The sequence below is a fragment of the Marmota monax genome, unplaced genomic scaffold (assembly GCF_021218885.2).
Source record: "Marmota monax isolate L192 unplaced genomic scaffold, Marmota_monax_Labrador192_F-V1.1 WCK01_AAM20220418_F8-fsc00017, whole genome shotgun sequence".
NCBI classification, from domain to species: Eukaryota; Metazoa; Chordata; class Mammalia; order Rodentia; family Sciuridae; genus Marmota; species Marmota monax.
Genome location: NW_026695241.1, coordinates 17,937,083 through 17,964,396, shown reverse-complemented (window position 1 = coordinate 17,964,396; position 27,314 = coordinate 17,937,083). Strand labels below are relative to the sequence as shown.

At 40.2% G+C, this 27,314-nt stretch overlaps 2 protein-coding genes across 7 annotated transcripts in view; one reads left to right on the top strand and one right to left on the bottom strand.

Moving 5' to 3' along the window:
- Vipas39 (VPS33B interacting protein, apical-basolateral polarity regulator, spe-39 homolog) overlaps positions 1 to 18,054 on the bottom strand; it is a 30,164-nt gene extending 12,110 nt beyond the window's left edge. For 5 of the 6 annotated variants that reach the window (XR_009226360.1, XR_006851033.2, XR_006851034.2 and 2 more), the window contains exons 1-11: positions 17,898 to 18,054; positions 14,954 to 15,046; positions 13,511 to 13,613; positions 10,569 to 10,712; positions 9,448 to 9,486; positions 8,700 to 8,764; positions 7,171 to 7,227; positions 4,407 to 4,499; positions 3,737 to 3,770; positions 3,180 to 3,282; positions 1,747 to 1,774 (exon numbers count right to left, since the gene is read on the bottom strand). Coding sequence is in view for 3 of the 6 variants with exons in the window: in XM_046440750.2 (XP_046296706.1) it covers positions 1,747 to 1,774; positions 3,180 to 3,282; positions 3,737 to 3,770; positions 4,407 to 4,499; positions 7,171 to 7,227; positions 8,700 to 8,764; positions 9,448 to 9,486; positions 10,569 to 10,712; positions 13,511 to 13,613; positions 14,954 to 15,046 (759 nt within the window). In the remaining 3 variants the exon portion in view is untranslated. The remainder of the gene's footprint in view (positions 1 to 1,746; positions 1,775 to 3,179; positions 3,283 to 3,736; positions 3,771 to 4,406; positions 4,500 to 7,170; positions 7,228 to 8,699; positions 8,765 to 9,447; positions 9,487 to 10,568; positions 10,713 to 13,510; positions 13,614 to 14,953; positions 15,047 to 17,897) is intronic. The other variant, XM_046440752.2, reaches the window with a different exon arrangement.
- A 403-nt stretch (positions 18,055 to 18,457) lies between these two features.
- On the top strand, positions 18,458 to 26,330 carry Ahsa1 (activator of HSP90 ATPase activity 1). Its single transcript, XM_046440749.2, has 9 exons — positions 18,458 to 18,676; positions 19,936 to 20,126; positions 22,218 to 22,300; positions 22,704 to 22,821; positions 23,656 to 23,744; positions 24,919 to 25,047; positions 25,491 to 25,592; positions 25,785 to 25,836; positions 25,949 to 26,330. Exons 1-9 carry the CDS (start codon positions 18,597 to 18,599, stop codon positions 26,119 to 26,121), a joined length of 1,017 nt encoding a protein of 338 aa, XP_046296705.1. The 5' UTR covers positions 18,458 to 18,596; the 3' UTR covers positions 26,122 to 26,330.
- Positions 26,331 to 27,314: the final 984 nt, after the last annotated feature.

Below are 27,314 nucleotides of genomic sequence, written 5' to 3'. Positions count from 1 at the left end.
ATTTTTTTAGTTGTAGTTGGACACATTACCTTTATTTTATTTATCTCTCTTTATGTGGTGCTGAGGATCGAACCAGGGCCTCGCATGTGCTAGGCGAGCACTCTACCACTGTGCTGCAACTCCAGCCTTCTTATGGGTTTTTAGGGTTTTTTTTTTTTTTTTTTTGGTACTGGGAATTGAACCCAGGGGTATTTTTCCACTAGGCTACCTCCCCAGCCCTTTTTTAATTTTTAATTTTGGGACAGGGTCTTGCTAAGTTTCTAAGGCTGGCCTCAAACTTGTGATCCTCCTGCCTCAGCCTCCAGAGTAGCTGGGATTACAGATGTGTGCCACTGTACATAGTTCCTCATGGTTTTGAGCTTATGAAGATTAAAAACAGAAACAAAAAGCTCTTCAAATGATTACTACAGACTGTCAGTAATTTTTTGTAGATTAAGATAAAAGATATTTCAAATTTTCCCATGGCTTGAATTTTAGTACAGGTTCCTTTTAGAAAATATTGGACAAACATTTTCCTGAATTCTGCTGTGTAAAGGTTAATAATGTTATTAAATGTGCTAGATGAGTATCACTGACATCATCACAGATATGCAGTACAATGATAAAGGAATAATCCTGCTATCAACATTGCTAAGAAATTCTATTGCTGCACTATAATATCAAACTTTAAAAAATGGTTCACTAAAGTTTTAATAATACAATTAAGTTTTTGGTAAAATTTCAGATTTGTTTTTGTATTTCAGTTCATTCTATGATTGTCAAAATCTGCCAAAGAAACCAATTATCACACTTGGTAATCAAACACTCAGCCAAGATATATACACCTATCTTTCTTCTTCCTTTTTTTTTTTTTTTTTTTTAGTATCAGAGATTGAACCCAGGTGCACTTAACCACTAAGCCACATTCCCCAGTTCCCCAGTCCTTTTTAAACTTTTTATTTCACAACAGGGTCTCCCTAAGTTGCTAAGGTTGGCTTTGAACTTGTGATCCTCCTGCCTCAGCCTTCCAAGCTGCTGGGATTACATATATGTGCCAACACACCTGGCTCTATACATAAGATAAGCCCTTTCTTTCTTCTTGACCTACATATGGCTTTTTATTCTTAGCTTCCAATATCTTTAGTCTTAGAAGCCAAAACCCATCCTTATTAGAATAAATTCCATATATGTGTAATATGTCAAAATACACTTCACCATCATATTCATCTAAAAAGAAGAAATTTAAAAAATTTTTAAAAGACATATTTTCAAGGGGGGAAAAAAAGGAAGCCAAATCCCAAAAGTTCCTACAAACAAGGACTTGAAAACAAATTACAAACTGCTTGGTCCAGTATTCATTCACTTTAAATCTGTTTTAAAGATTTAAGCCCGGGCTGGGGATGTGGCTCAAGTGGTAACACGCATGCCAGGCGAGCCACTGCACATAGCCACTGCGCTGGGTTCGATCCTCAGCACCACATAAAATAAAGAAGTTGTGTCCACCAAAAACTGACAAATAAATATATATAAAAAATTCTCTCTCTTCTTTCTGTCTTAAAAAAAAAAAAAAAGATTTAAGCCCAACCAAAAGAGCATGGAAAAAGAAAGCAATATATCATTTGGTTTAAGTTTTCAGGTTTCCTAGATGCCTTTCTCTTCTGGATATTACCAATATCAAAGGAAAGGACAGTCTGGGATCTTGGAAACTGGGTTTTGGCTTAGATGTCTATTAGATAGGTCCCCAACTGAAATAAAGGCCACACTTACCGCAAGCTCTTCTGTTCTATCTAGGAACCTGGGAAGAAGCAGAAGGGAGCAGGGCATTTTTATCTATTGATATGTGGCATATAACCTCAAAAAATAGGGTGAATGTTCTATACATAAGATAAGCCTTTCTACCTCCAGCAACCCCTTCAAAACACTTGGTGGTTCACATATCAGTTTTCCTGTTTTTTCTAGTTGTATGAAATGTAAGGACAAGAAGGCACTACAGGGTAATAAGAACTTAAACCAAAACAAAACAAAACAAAAAAAAGAGCTTAAACCAAACCTACTCTGGCCCAAAGTAACCTTGTTTATTTTAAAAATATTAAATAAATCTATTAAATCAATCTTGGAGATTGTTTAAAGATATATTCTTTATTGTTCTTTTTCATGTACAGAGTACAATATATTTGGTCTCCCCCAAAAGCTAGGTAAGGCCTTAAGACACAAGGACTCTTGTCTTCTGAATCCTCCTGACTCTGAAGAGACAGCCTCCATGCTTTAGCATGGAGGTGATACTTGATAAAGCTTCTTTCAAAGGCAGGCAGGAAGAGTCAGAAATTAGCCTACCTCCAGGAACTCTTCTTTTGCAAATTCCTGGTTAACCATCTGTAATCTTGACCTTAATCAGGTAACCTGCTTTCCCCACCTTAGTCTTCAATGCAGTTCATTACTGTTCTGGAGTTTCTGGGTAACCAGAATTATCTTGAGCCACAGAGCCTAAATAGGTTTCCAACCCCTTCCCTGATATTGAAGAAAGGATAAAATGTCCATGCATTTTAATCCAAGGGCAGGAAATAGTCCCACTAACTAGAAGGAAAACATGACAGAAGATCACATCCCACCCTCCTTTATCTCCAGCAGATATTGCCTATCTCTCACCAATCAGAAACCTACCTAGCCTCAGAGGCCCAACTCAAATCCTAATCACTGCCTTGAGATTATGCTTGGGTATCCTGACTGAAAGTCATGTTTTCTTCTCTTCTACTGAATTTCTCATTAGCATCACTTAGGGCTGACTAATAAAAGACACATTTAATCTAGGTCTTTTATTTTAAAAAAATCTTAATGAATAGGCATTATGCTAAATGCTAAGTCTCAAAACTAACTCAATCTTCATGACTCTATGGGTAGGTACCATCGTCTTCACTTTATAGGTGTGAACATTGATACATGGAGAAGTCTGGAAACTTGCTCCAGGTTACTCTATAAGCTAAATAATAGAGCTTAAATTCATGCCAGGTATGTCAGACTCTACAGCTTGGTTCTTAACATCCTGCTGTAATGTCATGTACCCCAGTACATGGGGTTAAGTCATCATATTTCAATATCTTGTCTTAATTGTTTCCAGAAAAATGACAGTGTCTTCCATTTCTTAGAGTACTTTTTAAAAGTACTTAGTAAAGTTTATTGAACAGAGGATCATCAGTTCTTACCTGAAGAGCTCTAAAAGCAGCTTTTGATCCCCTATTTCCTTAAGGAAGTGAATGAAATGTCTCAGGGCAATCTGTCGCACCTCCAGCTCTCGGAAGAGTATTTCTGGCAGAAAGGAAGAAACAGTTAGATGGAGACAAGAGGAAAGTTTATTACTCAAGTGTGAAATTGGCCTCCTAAACACCTTCCAAACATTCTCTCCTCAGAGGCAAGCAAAAACTAAGGATGGCCTACTCCTAAGTTTCAACCCTATCAAAGCCTCTAAGGTTCACATTAACTCAGAGCTTTTGAATAGCCTTTCAGCTCTCATCAACCCACACAGCAGGCATTTAGCATGGATTTTTACTTCCTCAAACACACAGTCATCCACAATCTGTCCAATAAATAGAGGGGGCTTTGTCATTAATGTAGTAACCCTAAAGGATGACCTCAGAGATGTGATGTGTGTTCCGAGTGACAGCCACGCAAGCTGTCTCTAAAACAGATTTGATAATGGTGAATTCTGGCATGAAAGCCGCATGCCATTCTCTCCTAAAGGTGTCCATCAAATCACGCTCACCTTTGCTCAGTGTCCTCTTCAAGAAGATCAAAACCTAGAGGGAAAAGAACAAAGAATGAGCAATGTTTCAAATACAAAGCCCTTCCCCTATCACCTAATGTGAATGAAGTCAGCAACTCAGGAATCTCTACAAGACACAGACAATAGACCTCTCCATGGGAATGGAAAGAAAGGTGATGGATATCTGGGACTGAACTGTGCCTCGGGAGACCCCTTGTGGTGCCCACAGCAGCTGAGAGATACCTCCTTGGTCTCACATCTCTCCTCTCTCCGATTATTTTACATATTTATTTTTTAAAGGATATTATTTGAGTATTTTTAAAGGAGAAACTTTATTATTTTTTATAACTATTTTTGTATGTGGTGCTGAGGATTGAACCCAGTGCTTCATGCGTGCTAGGCAAGCACTCTACCACTGAGTCACAACCTCAGCCCTATTTTCTTATACATATTATATAAAGTAGCCAATTTTCTGATTTGGGGGTTACAATAAAGAGTTCCACACACAATGGTTGTCCCACCATCTGAGCCTTGGAGCAGAAACTGTTGAGAATCCTATACCTCAGGGGAAAATCCAGAATTTTTACTTGACATTTAAACCCAAAATGGTAAAGTCTATTTTGACAGGATTTTCAGAAATCAATGGAAACAACAAAATCTCACAACTTACTGCAGTAATGACGTTTCCATCATGCATGCTTACTGCCTCCTCCAGGAGTTGTAGCTTGTCCTGTAAGGAGCGGAATCTTTCTAGTGAACAGACCTGGTCACATAAGAACACAATTAGTACATAAGGAAAAAAAAAAACAAAAACAGTGTCCTATATTCCTTTGTCATTTTAATAGTAAGAAATGAGCAATAATGAAAGCAAATGTCCCCAAGGAGAGTCTCTATATTTACACTATGGTCCCCAGTACTCTATGAGAGAGGAGACTCCTACATCCTCTCTTGTCCAGCCCAATGCCCTATAAAATGCTAATGAAGCCTTGACAAAATCAACAGATCACTTGCTGTTTAATAATGTGTAATTTATACACAATAAAGTCTACCTTACTCAAATATATAGTTCACTGAGTTCTAAAAGGATGTGCAATCACGTTACTACTACCACAACAAAGTCAGAATATTTCCATTACCCCAAAAGGTCCCTCGTTCACTCTGACATCCCCATTCCTTGGCAACCACTTTCCTGTTTTCAGCTAATGTGAGTTTGCCTTTCCTAGAAATGTTACAAAAATAAAATCATATATTTACTCTTCTGTGACTGGCTTCTCTCACTCAATATCATGTTTCAGAGATAAAGCTGTGTGTTGTGTTGAGTATCACTAGTTTCTTCCTGTTTAGGTTAGTTGTTTTCATGTGTGAATATACCACAACTTCTTTATCCATTTATTGGATACTGTGTGGTTTCCATTTTGGGGGCTTATTTTAAAAAAAGCTGTTATGAAAATTTGTGCCCAAGTCTTTGTATGAACATACATTTAATTTGCCTTGAACTATAAATATCTAGGAGTGAAATTACTGGGTCATACAATAAGTATATGTTAATAAGAAACCACAAGGCTGGGTGTAGTGGCATGCACCTGTCATCCCACTGGCTTGGGAGGCTGAGGCAGGAGAATCACAAGTTCAAGGCCAGCCTCAGCAATTTAGCAAGACTCTAAGCAACTTAGCAAGACCCTGTCTCAAATTAAAAAATAAAAAAGGCTGGGGATGTGGCTCAGTAATAAAATGCCTCTAAGTTCAATCCCTGGTACAAAAAAAAAGAAGGAAATCAACAGACTATTTTCTGAAGTAACTTTACAACTTTACGTTCTCACCAGTCATATATGGGTCTTGTTCTTCTGTATCTTCCCAACACTTAATATGCACAGTCTTTCTAAATTTAGCCATTCTACTGGGGATTTAGTAGTATTTTATGGTTCAAACTCACATTTTTTAAAAATATTTTTTAGTTGATGTAACTTAATTTTTTTATTTATTTATAGTGGTGCTGAGGATCGAACCCAGTGCCTCACACATGCTAGGCAAGTACTCTGCAACTGAACCACACCCCTAGCCCTAATTCACATTTTTTTGATAACTATAATGCTGACCATCTTTCACGTTCTTCGGGTCATTCATGTTATCTTTTTTTTAAAATATATTTTTAGTTGTAAATGAACACAATACCTTTATCTTATTTACGTACATATGGTGCTGAGGATCAAACCCAGTGCCTCACACATACTAGGAAAGTGCTCTATCACTGAGCTACAGCCCCAGCCCCTCATTTTTTGTGATGTATCTGGTCAAATCTTGTGCCAATTTTTTATTGGACTATCCTAGATAAAAGTCCTTTATAATATGTTAATTTTACAAATATTTATTCCTAGTAATGGTTAAGTCTTTTCATGTTTTAATACTGTTTTCAAAAAACCAAAGTTTATAATCTTGATGAAGTTCCATTTATTTTTTTCCTTTATGGTCTTTTGTGTTGTAAGGAATGAATCTTTGCCTAATTCAAGATCATAAAAAATTCCACCTCTACAGATTTAGCACTTACATTAAGATCTATGAGTCATTTGATACATTAATGATTACAATCTAATTCTCCCGTAATTAATCTACAGAATCAAAGCAATTCAAATCAAACTCCCAGCAGCTCTTTTGTAGACACTGCCAAGCTGATACAAAAATCTACATGAAAACATAAATGATCTAGAATAACCAAAACAATTTTGGAAGCAAAGAACAAAGTTGAAGAATGAAAGCTTTAGAAGAGTTAAAGTATCCAATTTCAATACTTACTACAAAGTTAAAATAATCAAGACTGTGGTAATTACACAAGAACAGACTTATCAATGAACTAGAATAAAGAGTCCAGAAATAAATGTACACACATATGGTCAATTGATTTTCAAAAAAGGTACTTACTGAGGCTGTTCAATGAGGATTGGTTTTTCTTTTTTAAATCTTTATTTTATTTATTTTTATGTGGTGCTGAGGATCGAACCCAGTGCCTCGCAAGTGCGAGGCAAGCATTCTACCACTGAACCACAACCCCAGCTGGATTATTGGTTTTTGAACAAATAGTGCCATAAAAAAATGGGGAACTATATGGAAAAAAAATGAACCTCAACCTTTATTTCACACCATATACAAAAATTAACACAACAGATCATAGAAAACTTAAAAGATTATTCTCACTCTCAAAGTATTTTTTCCTATCATCCACCTCTATTTACTTTCTACTCTGTCAAAGCAACACTAAACCCTGGATAAAGTCAAAAATTGTACAACTAATTTTCAACTTTAGTGGATTTATTTTCCTCCTCAACATCACTTCATTTAGCAAATGGAAACTGAAAAGAGAGGTCAAGATATCCTTCCTGAGGGAACAAGATATCCAGCTTACCAAAGAATCCTACCAGAATTCTCTCCAGTGCCCTCACCTTGCCCTTCCGGAGGCGTCGTACTGTGTCACTGGGGCTCCACTCATTGCTGTAATCCTGGAATATTAGCAACACATGAATTCCAGGAAGTTAAGGTATCAGAATTATCAGTGTACCAGCTCCTCACCTCAAACTCTGTCTTGTCTCTAAGCGGAAAACAGTTTATGGGAGAAAACCAATGAGTAAAATGAAGAACTGGGATGGTGCTGTTTAGAGTTTCTGAAGTAACTAGAGCAGGGACAATGCAGGCAGGAAGAGATGGATCAGACAGGGAAGAACCACAGGCATGGTAACCCTATGCCTACTGGTTCAGGATTTTAACCCCTAGATGCAGTTACAGTCAAGTGTTGAGCTCTTAATAATTAATACCTTTGGCCAGAGAAAGACAGAAGTTTGAGACATGTTCCTTTTTTTATCTTAGAATATAGTTTCTTCCTATGAATCAATTTGCATTTTTACACATTTCATAAGAATATGAGCTCCACCAAGCTTCCAGATTGCAGAGAGATCAATGAGTTTCAAAGTATAGCCTTCAAAATTCAGCACAGCTGAGCACGGTGGCACACATCTATAATTCCAGAAGCTTGGGAGGCTGAGGCAGGAGGATTGTGAGTTCAAAGCCAGCCTCAGCAACTTAGCAAGGCCCTAAGCAACCCAGCAAGACCCTATCTCTAAATAAAATACAAAGAAGGGATAAGGATGTGGCTCAATGGTTAAGTGATCCTGGGTTCAATCCCCAGTACACACACACACACACACACACACACACAAAGTCAGCATAATGGGTAAGGAAAGTATGCTAGGATTGAGTTGAAAAATACAGATTTTTGAGTCTAAGTTCCACCTTTCCCCAGCTGTGAGACCCCAAGAAAGCACTACTGTTAAGAAACCCAGTTTTCTTATCTATAAAAACAGGGTTAGAAAGATGGGGGAGAGGTGTTAAAATACAGTCATGTGCTATAGAATGACATAAATAACAATGGATTGCATAGGCAATGGTGATCCCATATGACTATATAATGAAACTGAAAAGTTCCTACTGCCTCGTAAGTACTTACAGTATACCTTTTCTATATTAAATACGTTTAAAGGACTGAGGGTATAGCTCAGTGTTAGAGTGCTTGCCTAACATGTAGGAAGCCCTGGGTTCAATCCCCAGCATTGAAAAAAAGAAATAAGAAGAAGAACAAGATACATTTGGATACACAAATACTTAACCACTGTGCTACAGTTTCCTACAGTATTCAGTATAGTAACATGCTTTACAACTTTAAACTCTAGACCCAATTGACTATACCATACAGCCTAGGTGTATAATACACCGTTACCATTGAAGTTTGTGTAAGTACACCTTACATTATTTGCACAATGGTGATATCACCTAACAATGCATTTCTCAGAACATGTACTGTCATTAAGCAACATATAACCGTAATATCTGCTTGGAGAGTTGGGGAAGTTAAGCAAGGTAACATAGGTCAAGGTACTTTATATTGTGTACAGCCACATCAATATTAAAAATAACTCACCCTATACTCCCCCTTGGGCCTCCCCAGTTCTGGAGCATAGCTTTTGGCAGGTGTGTCCGACAGAGCTGAAAAAGAATAGGCAGCTGATTCAAAAAGGCACCCGGAGTCCTGTTTCTAGTTATTCCTTTCCTCTGCTGTTTCCTATCACACACATATTTTCAGACTTGTAGCCTCCCAAGCTATCTTTATGGCCAAAAGTAGATCTCAGTTCTTCCCCAACACAAAACCCCTAAGAAGTTATCTGTTGTCTCTGTAGCTTGAATGACTTCTACCTCCTTACTTAGCATCAAAAAATTTCTCTAGGGGCTGGGGTTGTGGCTCAGTGGCAGAGCGCTTGCCTCGCACATGTGAGGCACTGGGTTCGACCCTAAGCACCATATAAAAATAAATAAACAAAATAAAGATATTGTGTCTATGTATAACTAAAAATATTTTTTTAAAAAATTCTCTGGGGCTGGGGATGTGGCTCAGGTGGTAGCGCGCTCGCCTGGCATGCGTGCGGACCGGGTTCGATCCTCAGCACCACATACAAAACAAAGATGTTGTGTCCACCGGAAAAAAAAAAACTAAAAAATAAATATTAAAATATTCTCTCTCTCTCTTAAAAAAAAAAAAAAATCTCTAATAATGGTGGTAGATTCAGAAAAAAGTTCAGCTGGTTATCTAATTACCACCTGTCCCTACATCCCTATCAGACTGAATGCCAGATCAGAAACATTTCCCACAGCAATCAAGAGATATACCTTACCATCAGAAAGGGACTGGAAACTTCCAGGTCTAGTTCTACCTAAAGGTAAAGAACACAAAAAAGAAGAGGTCAACAGAATTCAAGTCGTAGCCTCCTAGATTTAGTTAAGGATGCAGTGTATATAGAATCTTATTACACAGTATTGAAATTTAAGACTTAAAAAAGCTTTTACTTGACTTCAGAAACTCAAGCTGCTATTTCAAGAAAAAAAGAAGGAGGAAAAAAGTTTTAACTTCGGTAAAACATACATAACAATAAAATTTACTATTCTAACCACTTTTAACTATGTAATTCAGTAGCATTAAGTACCTTCATGTTTAATGATTTTGCCATTATCACTAAAACTTTTCATCATCCTAAACTGAGACTCTGTGTCCTTAAACAATAACTCTCCATTCTTCTCAGTCCTGGCCATTGATAACCACCTTCTACTTTGGGTCTCTACGAATCTTCCTACTCTAGGGACTTCATGTAAATTAAGTCAGACAATATTTGTCCTTTTATGTCTTTCTCATTTTTTTAGCATAATGCCTTTAAGGTTCATCCATATTTTAGCAAGTATCAGAATTTCTTGTCTTTTTAAGGTTGAATATTCCACTGAATTATGGATATCATATTTTGTTTATATATTCTTCCCTCAATGGACACAGGGACATTTTTAATCTTTGGCTATCATGAATAATGCTACTAACATTAGTGCAGAAATACCTATTCAAATCCCTGCTTTCAATTCTTTTTGGCATATACCTAAAAGTGAAATTGCTGAGTCACATAGTAATACTATGTTTAATTTTTTTGAGGAACTGCCATACTATCTTCTACACTGGCTACACCATTTAATATTCCCAATAGTACTGCACAAGGGACAAGGAGAAATTTTGATACAGGCAAATTTCTTCAATGTCTCTCACAGGATTAATGTCAATTTTGTTCATCATATTATACAAATATAGTCCAATGCCTGTGAATTTCTTATTTCTCCCACTCTTAATATTCGGCTGCCAGATCCAAAAATTCATTGTCCTTCAATAATTTTTTTCCCCAGAGTAAATGGAAATTATAGCCTGAGTATTTTTCTGAAGAAAGAAAAAACTTCCCTATCCCATTAACCATCACTCTACCTCTAAAGAAGCTGCTCAGGGAGTAGGTAGAAGTAGGTTTGGGTAGCTGTGCATAGGAGAAGCTGTTTCGGTTCTTTAGCTGTTCACGTCCCTCATGGCTTGACCCACTATTACCAGCAGTCTCTTTGATGGACCATGAGATACCTGCAAGACAGTAAGAACTAAACCAACCTAAAATAAATGCTTGACATCTATTATGGTCTGGATCTAGAATGTCCCCCAAAGACCCATGTACTGAAGTTTGGTCCCTAATGCAGCAATGTTCAGAGGTAAATCTTCTTTTGGGAAGGTGATTTAATCATGGGCTCCAAACTCATCACTGGATTAATCTACTGATTGATTCATAATTTAAAGGCATTACTGGGAGGCTAGGGAAACTGTAGGAGGGAGGGTCTAGTTGGGGGAAGTAGGTCACTGGGGGCATGCCCTAGAAGGGTGTATCTTATCCCTAGCTCCTTCTCTCTCCCTCTCTCTGCTTCCTGGTTACAATGAGCTGAGCAGCTCTGCTCTGCCATGCCCTTTGCCATGATGTTCTGCCTTCCACAGGCCTAGAAACAATGAAGCCATCTGACTATGGCTACACCATTTAATATTGTGAGCCAAAATAAAACTTTCTGGTACACTAAATTTATTTTCTCCCAGTGACAAAAAGCTGATTAACCATATCTGATATTCAACAAACTCTAAAAGCTTTTCATTAGAGGTTCTTGGCCAGCATGGGGCAGGAGGAAAAGACAGAATCAAATAAACTAATCCACACAAAAATGGGCAAAGGACATGAATAATGGGTCACAGAAAAGAAATTTAAATGACTTTTAAATGTATGAAAAAGACGTTCTACTTCCTTTTTTCTGGTACTAGAGATTGAACCTAGGTGCCTCTACCACTGACCACATCTCCAGCACTTTTTATTTTTTTGAATTTTGAGACAGTTTTTCACTATGTTGCTGAGGATGGCCTTGGATACTATCCTCCTGTCTCAGCCTCCCAAATCACTGGGTTACAGGCATATGCCATCATGCCCAGCTTCTACTTCATTCTTAATAAAAAATATTATAAATTAAAAGCATAATGTGATACCATTGGTCTCCTATAAGATGGGTAAAATGAAAAAGTTTTATCATGTCCTATGATAGAAAGGTTGTGGGGAAAACAGGAACCCTCTTAATACTCTGGTGGGTGTACAGCTAGTACGACCCTTATGAAAGGTAATTTGGCATTATATATTCAATAATGATGCAGATATCCCACAATAGCAATTCTACTTTAAGAACTGATTTTTCAGAATTAAAGATTATTGACAGGAATAAGGTTGGAAACAATCTAAAGTTCATTGACAGTGGACTGGTTAAATATATTATGGTAATCCATACATATGCTACTGTTTAAACATATGCTACTGTTTAAAAAATTAAGAGAATGAGAAAGCTCTTCACATACTGATATGAAAACAATCTCTAAGCTATTATCACATAAAAAAAGTAAGGTTGGGCTAGTGAGTATAGCTTAGTGGTAGAGCACTTGTCTAGCACGCATAAGGCCCTGAGTTTGATCCCCAGCACTGCAAAAACAAAATAAAAAACAAAAAGAGCAAGATATTTAAAAATGCTACTGCTTGGATAAACAGAGGGGTAAAAATAAATACTCCTATAAGCATTTCCAAATATAAAAATAATCTTTAAATAGTTACAGAATAAGCAAGCAACACTGATTGTTTTCTGGAAGGCAGGGACAGAGAATGAAGACCATTCTTAACAATGTAGAATAGAAGGGAAACTGTTAATATATACCATTCTTTTTTTTTTTCTTTCTTTCTTTACTTTTACGGTAGTCAGGTACAGTGGCACACTCCTATAATGTCACCTACTTGGGGGCCTAAAACAAGAGGATCCCAAGTCTGAGCCAGTCTGGGCAACTTAGTAAGACCCTGTCTCAAAATAAAAAAGGTCAGTGATATAGCTCAGTGGTAAAGCATGCCTGGGTTCAATCCCCAGTATTGAAAGAAAAAAAAAAGTTACAGTATCCCCCTTTACTTATCTATGTATCTATCTATTTATTGTTTATGGATGCTGGGGAATGAACTTGGGGCACTTTACCACTAAATCACATCCCCATCCCTTTCTATGTTACTCTTTAAAATTCTGAGACAGGGTCTTGCTAAGTTGCTTAGGGCCTCACTAAGTTGCTGAGGCTAGCTTTGAACTTGTAATCCTCCTGCCTCAGCCTCCTGAGTGTCCAGGATTACAGGTATGTGCCCCTGCCACCCAGATATCCCGTTTAAAAAACAACAACAAAAAACTGTGAAGCACTAAGCAACTCACTGAGACCCTGTCTTTAAATAAAAACCAAAAATAGGGTTGGGGATGTGGCTCAATGGTTGAGTACCACTGAGTTCAATCCCCAGTTCCAAAAAAATAATCAGATGGACTCTGCCAAGGTGTTAAGTAGTATTATACAACAGCTAAGCAGTTAAGACTTGGTGGCTAAGGAAGTTGGTTCCACCAATTAATTATGAATATTTAAGTTAAGGGTTGCCAAATGTGACTATATATTAGAATCACCTACAATATTGATTAAAAATTGTGACCCAGGACCTGGGGATGTAGCTCAATGATAGAGCATAAGACCCTGAGTTCAATCCCTAGCACACACACCAAAAATAGTGATATTCCCTTTCCCCAAAAAAAACCTATAGAATCAGAATCTCTGGGGCAAAGCCTAGGAATCTGCCATTTTAACAAGCACCCCAGTAAGTCTGAAATAGCCATGTGGAAACTACTGCTCTATCTTTTCCTGATTTTAAACTTTCCAAGTATGTTCATCTGATAACTGTCTAACCTCATTCCCTTTAGTGACCAGCATTAAGGAGAAAAACAAGTGGCAGCGTCACTAATGACCAGAACTCAGAATGTCAGCACTCTCCGAGGGCCTCTTCTACTTACTTCCCACAGGCTCTCCACTCCAGCTGACTCGCTCCAGGTCGTCGTCATCATCATCATCCACGAAATCTCGAAGGCTATTCACGGCCCTCTTTGATTCCTTTAACTACAGAGGGACATTAGATGGGACGATCGTCACTTCCCACTCCTCTCTTTGATAACTAGGAAGGCTGAATACATAAAACTTAAAGATGGCCAACAGTTTCACTGTCTGCAATCTAAAGTCTAGCATATAGAAAACAAATTATGTTCTAGCCAACACTGCAGTCCAGAGGTGTTAGAGTTAGGATGAATCACAGTTACTTTTGAGTCCTAATCAATTCTTGACAACTTTCAGTGTAAACTTGAGTGAATTTATTTACCTCTCCAAAACTGAGTTTGTTTCTCCATTTGTAAAAAAAACACAATAAAATGAATTTTCCAGTATAGGACATCTTTCAAAAATAAAGTAACCAGGTGCAAGTGGTGCACACCTGCAATCCCAGCTCTTCAGGAAGCTGTGGCACAAGGACAACTTGAGCCCAGGAGTATGAGACCAACCTGAGAGATCCCATCTCAAAAACATTATAAGTGATATCATATGAATAAAAGACCTGAAGTTCTTGGGGAGGGGGTGGAAAAACTGAAAGGAATGAATCATCTCACGAAGGTAAAGTAAGTTGGGTGTGGTAGGTACAGCTGTAATCCCAGCAGCCCAGGAGGATTACAAATTTGAGGCCATACTTGCCAACTTAGTGAGATAATGTCTCAAAACTTTAAAAGGGCTGGAGATGCAGCTCAGTGTTAGGGCATACTTGGGTTCAATCCCTAGTAGAACAAAAAAAAAAAAAAAAAAAGAAAAGAAAATAAGAAGGGCAGAAAGTCAGTTTTTACAATCTTTCTTGAGAAGATTTCTCTAGGAAGGTCATTATAGTTTGAATCTTCAATATCCCCCAACAGCCTTTGTGTTAAAGGCCTGGACCCCAGAGTGTTACTGCTGAGAGGTGGAAGAACCTTTGAGAGGTGGGAGAACCTTTGAGAGGTGGGATCTAGTGGGAGGTCCTTGGGTCACTGGGGTCATGCTGTCCAATGAAATCATGGGACCCTACCCGTTCCTATTCCTCTCCTCACCCCCTGGCCATGAAGGAGTGGTTCTGCCACACCACATGTCTCGGCCATGATGTGCTGCCTCATCACAGAACCAGAGCAATGGAGCTAACCAATCATGCTCTTTGAACCTCTAAAACTCAGAGTCAAAATGAACCTATTTCTTTATAAGTTGATTATTTATTTTGTTGTAGTGGGGGAAAAGTTGACAAACACAAAAATTCTTTCTGAAAATCTGACCCAAAACATTTCTGAACTGAATGGACACATGGTCAAAAGCTGGGCTACCCAGGATGCAAGAGGAAGCAGTAGTATCATGGAGGTGAATGCGACCTTCAGCAATTATTTGTGGAAACCTACCTGTGAGAGCTCATCATCTTCATCATCAAAGGTGAAAGCCTTGAACTTGGAGCTGTTCCAATACTCCTCCTCATCACCTTTAGTCCGATTCATCTGGAACAAGAAGACAGATGTATGTACCTTTCTGAATCCTTCCCAGAAAAGCTCCAAAAGTTTTCCTTCCAAAAGCTCCAAAAGGTTCACTTTATTCAAGAAACACTCTGAGGTGTTATAAGGGGTATAAAAATAGTTTAAGACAGTATCATCCTAAAAGACCACAAAAACCAGGCATGGTGGCGCATATCTGTAATTCCAGTGGCTTAGGAGGCTGAGGCAGGAGAATTCCGAGTTCAATGACAGCCTCAGCAACTTTGAGAGGCCCTAAGCAACTCAGTGAGACTCTGTCTCAAAATTTTAAAAAAGGGTAGGGGTGTAGCTCAGTGGTTAAGTGCCTCTGGATTCAATCCCTGTTACAAAAAAAATCCTACAACAGAACTGGGGAATTCAGCACAGCAATGTATACAGGACAAAGCATAAGGCAGGTAAATTCTACAAGAATTCATCACAAACTTTGCTGAAGACACAAAAATCAATGAAAGGACAAACAAAACATAGTAACTATATCCAACATATATCTAGCAAGTGTCACTACTGAGGCACTGTTCTAGGCTCTACTGTGAATCAAAATGACAATAATCTCCCTCTCACATGTGCTTTTTAAATGCTTGAAAGATGGTAAAGCTATTTAAAAAAGCAGAGCTATCTTGCCTTCAAACCATGATTATTTTATTAACAACTTGGCCAAAATTTAGGAAACAAGAGCATGGCTAAGAAAAGAAAAGACATAAAGAATTGGTCGAAGGACCACAAGTCAGTCTCATAACTATTCTAAAATTAGAGATCATCCTGCAAAAACAAGTTTGTCCTAGAATTACAAACTAAACTATTAATGCCAACAGGATTACAGTGAAAACTATGCTTTAAACCAAGAACAAGAGACCGAAACTTCCACAGCAACAAAACTAACTCCAAAGGCTACACAGCATCAAATTCTAGAGGAAAAAATTGCTGTTCCTTTTATTTCAATAGCACCTTTCTCAATAAAAACTTTATAAACATTCATCACAGGGGCCCTCCTGAGGCTTCTGATGGCACTTAACATACTATACTCTTACTGCCTGACTGTTTTCCACTCAGGGGATACAGGGATGTAAAAGATAACGGTAGGAACTTTCTAATCTCATCCCTTCTCAAGACAGATATCACAAATTGAATCCTACTGGGGGCTGGGGATGTGGCTCAAGCGGTAGCGCACTCGCGTGGCATGCATGTGGCCTGGGTTCAATCCTCAGCACCACATAAACAAAGATGTTGTGTCCACCGTAAACTAAGAAATAGATGTTGAAAGTTCTCTCTCTCTCTTTAAAAAAAAAAAAAAAAAACAATTGAATCCTACTGAACACAGAAGTGGCTTAAAAATCCTTTTTCTGGACTTAATTCTAGGGAGTCAAAACCCAGTAAAAAAGCTGGCAGACATAATGAAATCATCCATTATGGTAGTGCAAGTACAGGTGTTATAGTCAGGCAATCTTGAATTCAAATCTTAGTGTTTGATACTGAACAAACAAGGACAACTACTTCACTGTCAAATCTTGCAGAAAAGACACTATATAGCGTTGCAGTAATAAATAGGACTCAGAAAACCTAACAAAGTTATGTTTTCTTTATGTCTTGGTTTCCTCATTTGCAAGATAGACTTAACAGATGACCTACCTTATGGGTTTGCTTAAATCAATTAAAACATGTAAAGTGCTTAGCACCTGATAGAAAATTAATGCCCATCACTAACATTTATTAATTAATCACTATAGTACCTTGAGAAAAGACAGTAGAAATACTTGCAAGCACTCTAATATGAAAATTCATAAGTGGCCACAAGTTATAAGTGTGTATAAGTCTCTGGCACATATACCATTTCACATAAAACACTCTGTCATTCATTTGATTCTCAGACCAATCCTGTAAAGTAGGCCTGGAAGATTCTTCTTCCATTATCCTTGATGAGGAAAACAAGGCACAAAGGTATTAAGTTTCACAGTAACTTTGATAATCACTCCTATTCCAAATTACAATCCAGGTTTTCTGGCTCCTAGACCATTCCCACCATTTTGTATGGTCCTTTTAATAATGGATTTTTCACTCCTAGGAAAACTAGGGCAGATCTTCACGATGGTAAATATTTACAGATAAGCACAGAATGTGTCTAAAAAACCCCCACACTCTACCAAAAGATTTCTGGAATTTTTTAACCAAACAATGACAGAAGATATCTAGCACCAATTTGTACTTCTAGTATCAAAGGAGAAGCTAGATTTACGTGACAGCTCTAGAAGTTACAATGCAATTAGGAACAATTTAAACAGTAACTTAAAAAGGTGCTTTAACGTGACTGAAAATATTTCAGAGGCTTGTCCCTTTTGTCACCTGTATACTGACAGCCCACAAGGCAGGGTGATACCTCCGAGGGAGAACAGGAAAGTGACGTAGGAAAACAGGATAGGTTAAAAACAAAACACAACCACGACGTTCTCCATCTAAGCACACTTTAAAAACCAGCTACTGAGAAGCAGCCTCGTTTTCCAGGTGAGGTTTGTGAACTGAGGGAACGTGGGATGTCTCTACAGACGAACGTCCAGGAAAACACGGCTCTACGGCAATTTGCCAGTGCTCGGCGGATCCCTAGCACTGTAAATGCTCGTTGGGAACCAACAGTCAGATTTTGAAGTCAATGTTGGGGCTCACTGAAGACCCAACCCCAAGCACACTCCGGCTCCCAAGGGTAGCCCAAACTAGCATCAGGCAAGCGTGGGGGTGTAAGGACGCTTCAGAGAAGGGGGAAATATTATGATGCGAAGAGAGTGGACGCGGCCGGATACGCGGCACAAGGGGCTTGGGACACCCTCACCTCTTCCACACCGAGCCCTCCCTCTCAGGACAACGCCAGCCTCGGCCACCGGACCAGCCTTTCTAGTCAGAGCTGTGCGGCCCAGAGAACGGGCGGAAGGGTTCAGTCTCAGGGAAGTCTTGGGTTAAGAATGCTGTCGCAACGCATCCTGGGAGTTGTAGTTCCTTGGCCTCGGTGACCAGACGCTGTCCCGAGGAGCTGCGGGGCTTCTTGACTACTGTCCCAGGAGCCCCCGCGTGCCATGCTAGGTCATTTCCTTTACTTTCACCCGACCTTCCGCGGTTATCCAAAGGGTCACTTAACAAGACTACAACTCCCATGAAGCTCAGCAAGACGGATTTAGGGAGTAAATAAACAATGAGTCCTATTCTTTGTGTTCTTTCGGGTGAGCAATGGTAATGTGAGGGGCTGGATTTCGGGACCTTTCGGGGATAACCTGAGAGAGTATAGAGGAACTCCAAGGAAAGCGGAACCTACTCTACTCGACGGGCCGGCAAGTTTGAACGGAAGTACCTGGTGGGAGTGGGGAGGAGCCGGAAGTTGAGGCGGGGAGGGGGTGGGGTGGAGGGAAAAGCAAGCCAGGAGGTGCTGCGACCGCTTCTAGTAGTTTCCAGGCGCTGCCGGGCGGCTGGGACCAAGCGGTCCTGAGGCTGTGGCTGCGGCTGCTTGGGAGCTAGTGGGGGCGCGATTGGAAAGCCGATGGCCAAGTGGGGTGAGGGCGACCCACGTTGGATCGTGGAGGAGCGGGCAGACGCCACCAACGTCAACAACTGGCACTGGTGAGGGTTAGCGAGGCAGGCCGCAGGAGCACTGCGACCAGGCTGGGGATTTGGGGATCCTTGAACCTCGGCTGGGGCCCAGGCAGGCCTGTCCTGGGCTGGGGGTGGGTGCTTCCTACGGCAGGCGTTCGCAGTCCCGGGCCATTCCATCCCTGGCCTCCGTCTCTGTTTGGGGCAAAGGGGTCGGCGCAGACCGCTGCGTCCCCGAGGAGGAATTTCATACAGAACAGAACGCCCAAGTTGCTGCATCCAGCCTCATCAGGGAAATGCGTTCTACACGTGGCCAGAGAAGTCAGGGAGACTCCAGCTCCCTTGGGCTATGTTGGGAGATTGCTGTGGAATTGTGGGGCCCAGGGCGCTGTAATTCCTATTTTACGGCTTGCGGTGAAATTAGTCAGTCGTAGGGGTCTGCCGCCTCAGTTCGGAGGGAAAAGGTCCGCAGGTGCACAGAGCGCCGGGATGCTGCAGCCTCTCACCCGGAACTGCTAAGTTGGTTGTGTTGTAACTCCAGGTTGCCGAGCAATCTTGGGTTTTATAGCCTGACCGTTCTTAGAAGATTGCCCTCCTTCATGAAGTCTTCCAGAAGTAATGTTTATTTATCTTTGAACTCTGTTGACCTTTGTTCATAATGTCTACTGTGCTTTTCCTCTGTTGCAGCTATTCTCGCTATTATTTTAAGTTAATGTGAAGGAAAGAAGAGTGATTTTTCTCTATCTCATCCATCTATCTCTTTTTTGCCATACACGAAGTACTTGACCTGATTTTTGTCACTGTTGTTTTTGAAATCTGGACTTAAGTTTTTATGGCCACATAGGGAACCTAGAATGTGTAAGACGTTTATAATAGCACAGCCTAAATCTGATAAGTCAGAACTCTGTACTACTGAAATCACAGTTTGCTCTTTACTGGGCCTTTTAATTAAAACTGTGTTCCGTTTGCCTGACCTCGGCAGCATGTGCAGTTTTCCTTTTGGTCAGATGGGGGCGCCACGTTAAAAAGTCAAGCATCATGCGAGAACTTTCTAGTTAGTTTGTGCCATTCTGTACAGTACTTGTCTTGGTTGATAATATGGCACTTAATGTTTTCCTAATAGTGACATGTTTATGGACATGCTGGAGTGGGACTGAGAGTTTTTGTGGATTTGGTTGGTTTTGTTTTCTCCAAACTATTGGTCAGACCTTTAACCGTGCATTCTCTTACATAGAGCAGTGTGTCCTCAATTTGACTGCTGGTCCATAGCTTTGTGGGGTTTTTTGCAGGACAGAGAGGGATGCTTCAAATTGGTCCACAGAAAAACTGAAAACACTGTTCCTGGCAGTAAAGGTGCAAAATGAGGAAGGCAAGTGTGAGGTGACAGAAGTGAGTAAGCTTGATGGAGAGGCATCCATTAACAACCGAAAAGGCAAACTTATCTTCTTTTATGAATGGAACATCAAACTAAACTGGACAGGTAAGTATTTGCTGGGCTGTCAAAAAATTAACTGCATTTCCATTGACCATGCTAGAGAGCTGGAGAAAACAGTTTTTGAGCAATTAGGAACTCTTAAAGGGACAAGTCAACGTTGCTTTTGAGTACATCAGTATTAGGTGCTGAAATTGCTCTGCCACTTGGGATCCTAAATAGAATCCCTTACTCTCTGGGTTTCCTGAGTTCCACTAATGAAGTGGCTGGGCACTGCATCCTTGGGCCTTGAGTTGGGATACATAATGTCCTGTTTCCTCAGGCTGGCAACCTTTGTCTTGTGAAAAGAGGAGGGAGTTTTGTTGTTGTTGTTGCTTTTTTGATTTTTGTTTTGTTTTGTTTTGTAGCAGGGCTTGAACCCAGAGGTACTTTGTCACTGAACCAGCCCTTTGTATTTTGAGACAAGGTCTCCTAAGTTAGTTAGGGCCTTGGTAAGTTGCTGAGGCTGGCTCTGAACTTGCGATCCTTCTGCCTTAGCCTCCCAACACATGTGCCACTGTGCCCAGCTTTTGTATATATTGTTTTAGTTGTAGATGGACACTATGCCTTTATTTTGTTTATTTTTATGTGGTGCTGAGGATCAATCCCAGTGCCTCACACATGTGAGGCAAGTGCCCCACCACTGAGCCACAACCTCAGCCCCATGCCCAGCATTTTAAAATAACAGTCTGCCCCCACCCAACTGTTCCCCAGTGCTAGTGATTGAACCCTGGGCCTTGGGCTTGCTAGATAAGCTAGACTGAGCTGTAGCGTCTGCCATTTCTCTTTGCAATGTGAATCTTCAGTGGACCACTGTGTTGATGAAATTTATATATGACTAATTTGGAGTTGTATTATCTGTCTTCTTATTTAAAATATCTCTTCTGTGGCAGTGTTAGGAAAGAATTGAGGTGATGTGTATTTACCACTTGGATGATCCTAACAATTCAAAGGCTGAATTTTAAAATGCATAAAGCTGAGCTTGGGATGTGGCCCTGTGGTAGGGTGCTTGCCTAGCATGTTCAGTCCCCAACACTGTAAAAACAAATAACCCCATAAAGCTAAAGAAGTATGAGATAGCCACTCTGTCTGGGATAAAGCATGAATAAATTTGCACTTCGAATTTTTCCTCAAGTGAATGGAAATAATAAAAGAGAGTGAAAATATATAACTATGTTCATGATTTTGGTTTTTAAACTATATCTAAACTCTAGAAGGTACCTCATATTTTGCCCTGTCCTCTTTTTATAGTTTGAGAAACTTAAGCCTCAGAGAGGTGAAGGTGAATGTTGGTTAACTTTGAAAGTCAGTTTTGCTGTAGTTCAACATGTGTTCTTAAAAGTTGGTGCACTGCAAAAATCGTTCAATAAAAACCAAGTTTAAAAGGAAGATGAGACTAGGGACACCATACCCCATAACTATCAGTAACACAGTTTTACGTGTTAAATGAGAATATGTAAATTCAATAAGAAATATGTTGTCTCACCTTGAAAAAACCTAAAGTTTCCTTGTGGTATTGGAAATCAGAGAGGTTGAACTGAGGGCTGTTGTGAAGTGGTGGAGAGACAGTCATGAAATCAGAAGGAATGTTCCAACACAAGCTGTGTATGGTTGTGGCTTATAGCATGCAGTAAACTCAGGTCATGGGTGGGTAGATCTTTGAGATGTGTGTTTTATGTATTTGTGTGCTGCTTGATTCAGCTTTGTGTAGTTCTCTGTGTTTGCCTAGTATTGCTCTTGTATGGAATCACATAGAAGCAAATATGAAATTCTCATGATCAAATTGTTCTCTATATAACTATCACATTGGAATAACATTATCTTTTCAAAGCAAATGTTCTAGCAAAACTGACTGAATTGGCTCTTGACCCAAGTTCTCCTTGGTAAAATTCATGCTAGTGCCCAATCTGTGTAGCTCTTGGTTCTATACTGTAATAACACAGTTGGCCTCCAATAATCAGGTGAGGAAAAACTTTGGGATAGGGGTTGTGGATTGTATCTGGCATGTGGCATTCTCTCAGAACAAACAGTTCAGCTATCTAGAACATTTAGAACAGAGACCTCTCCTATGAAGCAAACTAATGACATTGCTTTTGACAGGCACTTCCAAGTCAGGAGTTCAGTTCAAGGGACATGTGGAGATCCCCAATTTGTCGGATGAAAACAGCGTGGACGAAGTGGAGGTTTGTGCTTGCTGACTCCTTATCAGAGTCCTCCTTTTCCTCTTATTCTCAGATGAGAAAAATGACCTGTCATTCAAGTTAGTAGCCCAGACTTCATCCATACATTCAGAACTGCAGTCTGCAGATAATTTTCTAGGTATATGATGTCATTGGATGCTTCCAGAGCAACATGCACTTATTTAATTTCTTTTTTTTTTTAGCTAGTGAAATGGATTCTAATACTGGCCACCTTTGCCTTAGCAGAAGGACTTGAGAAGGAACACTAATAGGGATTGTCTGAATGCTCCAAGCCTGCACATTTCCTTTGGAAATGGTCAGCAGTTATCTGATTGCTCAGTGCCCACGTTCCATGATGTGGGTGTCCCTCAAGTTATTTACCACTTACTTCTGATCTTTCACCCAGATCAGTGTGAGCCTTGCCAAAGATGAGCCTGACACAAATCTCATGGCCTTAATGAAAGAAGAAGGGGTGAAACTTCTAAGAGAAGCAATGGGAATTTACATCAGCACCCTCAAAACAGGTATCCCTTGAGCAGTTATGTGTGCCTTGAGGAGGCAGTCTTCCCCTTGTCACTGAAGGACCTGACTGTCCTGTTTTTGGCAAATGAGTCAAGATTTGGGAGGAGTGGGCTTATTTTCATCTCCAATCTGTAAGTTCTGAGTAAGAGAAAGCTGTAGAACTTCATTGTCTAATATGTAAGCTATTAAACTCTTGAACTGTGGCTAGTCCAAATTGAGGTGCTGTGCATTTAAAATACTGAATTTTGAAGACTTGGTATCCCCCAACCCCAAATGTAAAATATCTCAGTAATGTTTTAACATTGGTAACATGTTGAATGTTAGTTTGACTACATTATGTTAAATACACTAGTAAAATTTACTTATTTCATTACTTTTCAATGTGATTACTAGGAAATTTTAATTACATTTGAGTCTCATATTATACTTCAATTGCCAGCACTTATGTAAGGGTTGACATCCCCTGGACTGTTTTTGACACACATTTTCCAGGGATGTTTAGAAGGATAGAACAGAGGTCAGCTCAGCTCTTCCCCTGGAATTTCATTTCTGCCAGTGTGTTCTGATCTTGGTGCTGGAGTACATACAATAACCATCAAAAGAACCAGCATGACAGTGGAGTAAAAGGACTAAACATGCAAGTGCTACTCCATTTACTGGATACCTTGGTTAATAAACCTCACATGCATTTAACAAGCTGTAATGCTTAAAGACTTCCTCTTCTATTCACTACCTCATTCTTGCTTAAAATGGCTGTGTTTTGTCAGATTGTAACAAAGTCACCCATCTCAGCTACTAAGAAATGACTTCAGTGAGCTGGGATTTTGTCTTTTCAGAGTTCACCCAGGGCATGATCTTGCCAACAGTGAATGGAGAGTCTGTAGACCCAATAGCACAGCCAGCACTGAAAACTGAGGAGCGCAAGGTAAACAGTATTCCCAGGTGATGTGGGGAGGGTGTATGCAAAGACTGTTGAGACTGCTTTTCTCATTTCACATCAGTTTTTTCTGACCTTAACCTTGAAGCCAGAGCAGCCTATGATCTGCTCTTTTTGCTTTTTAGACGGTCCACAATATGTAGTTATCTGTGTATATTTAACCCTTTTTTTTTTTTAATGCATTTATAGTAGACCCCTAGAGCAAAGGGAAGCCATCTGGGATTCAACGTGTGATTTTCGATTGAACTTAACACCATTTAGGAGTTAAAAGTCTTTTGTGGTGTTTCTGACGCCGGTATTGGTATTTCATACTTAGATATTAAAGATCTCATCTCATACACTAACTTCACCCATCAATAAATTCTACCTCATCCCATTTGTAGTGAGCAAATATTTTATCTAGAGATGTAGCGTTTGTGTGGTTCGAGCTCTGTTTGGTTTGGAGCCCTGGTATATTTGTCAACACAGTGAAAAGTATTCTGGAGATGGGGAGGAGATGCTTACTCCTTTGGTGGGGGGCAGGATACCAGGGATCAACCCAGTGTCTTGCATGTACTAGGAAAGCACTCCACTACTGAGCTTGTACTCATAGCCGTTCCTTCAGCTACTTGGATGTTCTGCTTGAAAGTCATGCTAAGCTCCTCAGAAGTGCCTAAGGAAGCTGGGTGTGGTGGACACACCTGTAACCTCAGCTACTTGGGAGGCCAAGGCAAGGAAGATCATAAGTTCAAGGCCAGCCTGAGCAACTTTGTGTCTGTCTGAAAAATTTCAAAAAGTTGGGGATGTAGCTCAGTGATAGAATGCTTGCCTTGCATGAGCAGGGCTCTGAGTTGGACCGTAGTACCACACACAATAAAAGTGTCTTAACAGTGGGCTTGTCCTTGGCTGATGGTTTTTTTTTTTTTTTTTTTTTTTTAACATTTTTAGTTGTCAATGGGCACAGTACCTTTATTTTTTTATGTGGTGTTGAGGTTCAAACCCAGTGCCTCACATGTGCTAGGCAAGCGCTCTACCACTGAGCTACAACAAATTCCCTTCAAACGCCTTGAGTAATTATCTTTAGAGATGACAATTTTTATGAGAATTCATGGGAGGTCTGTTTTGCAGCCATATTGAGGTTTTATCACTCCTAAACAGACCCTTTCCACTTTCACTTTCACAGACTAAGTCTGTTCCTCAAAAAACCCAGGCCAAACCTGTTGGTGTCAAAATCCCCACTTGTAAGATCACCCTTAGAGAAACCTTCTTGACATCACCAGAAGAACTCTATAGAGTGTTTACCACCCAAGAGGTAAGTATAATATTGTCCGTCAGGCCTCACGCGGTCTGCCCTCCCAGGTAACTTGGGTTGTGGTTGCGCCAACTTAGCATGCAGGGGCGGTACCCATGGCCTGAACCATGAGGCTTCCCTGAGGCAAATAGAGGCAAAGGGAAAATCACCTTTGTTTAGCCACGTATCAAAGCAGACTTTCCCATCCTCTCTCTTTTTTTCCTACTTGTACTAGTTTGGGGTCAAATTAAGTGGGAACCAGTCTTCTTGTTAGAAAAGTGAATGGGCCTAAAGGAGTGGCATCATGGAAGAGAATAGAGAGACCTGGGACTTGCTCACTGGGCAGAGTGGCATCTTTGGAAAGGAGAGTTCAGACATGCCAGTTTCAGCTAGCATCTGTTCCTGGGTCCCGATGAGAGCCATGCATCTTCTCCCTGCCTCTTTTTTTTTTTTTTTTTTAATAGCTGGTTCAGGCCTTTACCCATGCTCCCGCAATGTTAGAAGCAGACAGAGGTGGGAAGTTTCACATGGTAGATGGCAACGTCTCTGGGGAGTTTACTGATCTGGTGAGTACCTGCTGGCCCTTGGTTAATAAAAATATTTTGTTTTATTTTTTAAAAGAATGCTGCAATTTGAATTCTCTCAAAAGTAATATAATTTCACAGATAATAGACTCCTACAGAGACAGACGGCTAACCTTAGCCAGGATTGGGTCCATTATAGTCTGAACTATAGACCGGGCTTTTTGATTATTTTAGGTTCCTGAGAAACATATTGCAATGAAGTGGAGGTTTAAATCATGGCCAGAGGGTAAGTAAGCATTGTTTGTGTTTTGCCGTCATCCCCAGAACGTTTTCTTGTCCCCTAGTCTTAAACCTTTGTGGAAATGCTGGATCTGAAAACTCTCTCTGCCTTTCCCCAGGACACTTTGCCACCATCACGTTGACCTTCACTGACAAGAGTGGAGAGACTGAGCTGTGCATGGAAGGCCGAGGCATCCCTGCCCCTGAGGAAGAGCGGACACGGCAGGGTTGGCAGCGGTACTACTTTGAAGGCATCAAACAGACCTTTGGCTATGGTGCACGCTTGTTTTAGGGGGCTCCAGCCCGCCTGACACTTCAGTCCAGCCTCTCCTGGCTGGGTCTCTTGACTCACAGGATTGCACCATCCCAACCGCTAACTTGGGGTCGGGGTCCCTCCTTTCCACAAATACCTTGGGTTTGTGCATGTTTCTTCTGGGTGGGATCAGAGGGTGATTTCTCTTTTATGTGTACATACGCTAAATAAACATAATTTTAAAAACATTTGCGTCTGAAACCTGTGTGACGAGGTGGCTGGTATTGGGTTCCCTTAAAGGTTTTGAATTAGGAAAAAAGAACAGGCGAGGCTTGAAGGCCTCACCTGTGTTCTAGAGAAGTATATATAATTAAAAGGTACCAAGGGAGCTGCCTCTCACTCAGGCATTCCTAAGCTGGTCTCCTTTTGGATGACACCTTTTTATCAGCACAGAGGGACATCTGGAAAAAGCAGTGCTAGCAAACTCCCTGCTGCCATTGCTGGTGGAGATGGCATCCTGGGCTCTACTCTTCGTGTCTCTCTCCCTCTTGCATAGAAAGGTGACCATCAGGTGCTGGTTTGAAGTGCAGAAAGATGGAGTTTGTCAGTCTATGGCAGCTTCTACTAATGGAACAGTCAGTACACCAGACCCTCCACTAAGCAGTTGCCTTGCATTAGCTTATTTAACCCCCATAAAGTCCTGAGAAGTAGGTAGTCATTTATTAAAATTTAAATCTTGGGTTTCTTGTGTATGAATATATTTGCTATAGTTAGAGCCCTGATTTCTAAGTAACAGCCAAAATCTAAACAGCTGACACTGAATTGTTTTAATTTGGAACAAGGACCATGACTTTTTTTTTTTTTTTCATGGTGTTCAGAGAAGCTGCTGCATTTCTGGTATATTAGGTATCCCTCCCAGAGTGAGAAATTCCAGGCCACACTAGGACCCTCAAGAGAGGAAGAAATCATCCTTGTTAAAAGTATTTTAAGAGGCAGGGGGTGTTGTGGGGATTGGAAGGACGGGAGAATGAGACACTATTACCCTATATACATGTATCATTACACTATTGGAGTGACTGCCATGTGTAGCCAGAGGAATGAGGAGGTGTGCTCCATTTATATTCAGTATGTTAAAATGCTTTCTACTGTAAAATAAATACATCAAGACCTCAAAAATATATATTTTAAGGGGCTGGGGATATAGCTCAGTTGGTATTTTGTCTGCTTTGCAT

Bases quoted from the DNA above. Each gene is read 5' to 3' on its own strand.
- Ahsa1 (XM_046440749.2), top strand. From the start codon at position 18,597: ATGGCCAAGTGGGGTGAGGGCGACCCACGTTGGATCGTGGAGGAGCGG. The intron at 20,127-22,217 runs GTAAGTATTTGC...TGCTTTTGACAG, and splicing joins CATCAAACTAAACTGGACAG to GCACTTCCAAGTCAGGAGTT. The intron at 23,745-24,918 runs GTAAACAGTATT...TCACTTTCACAG, and splicing joins TGAAAACTGAGGAGCGCAAG to ACTAAGTCTGTTCCTCAAAA.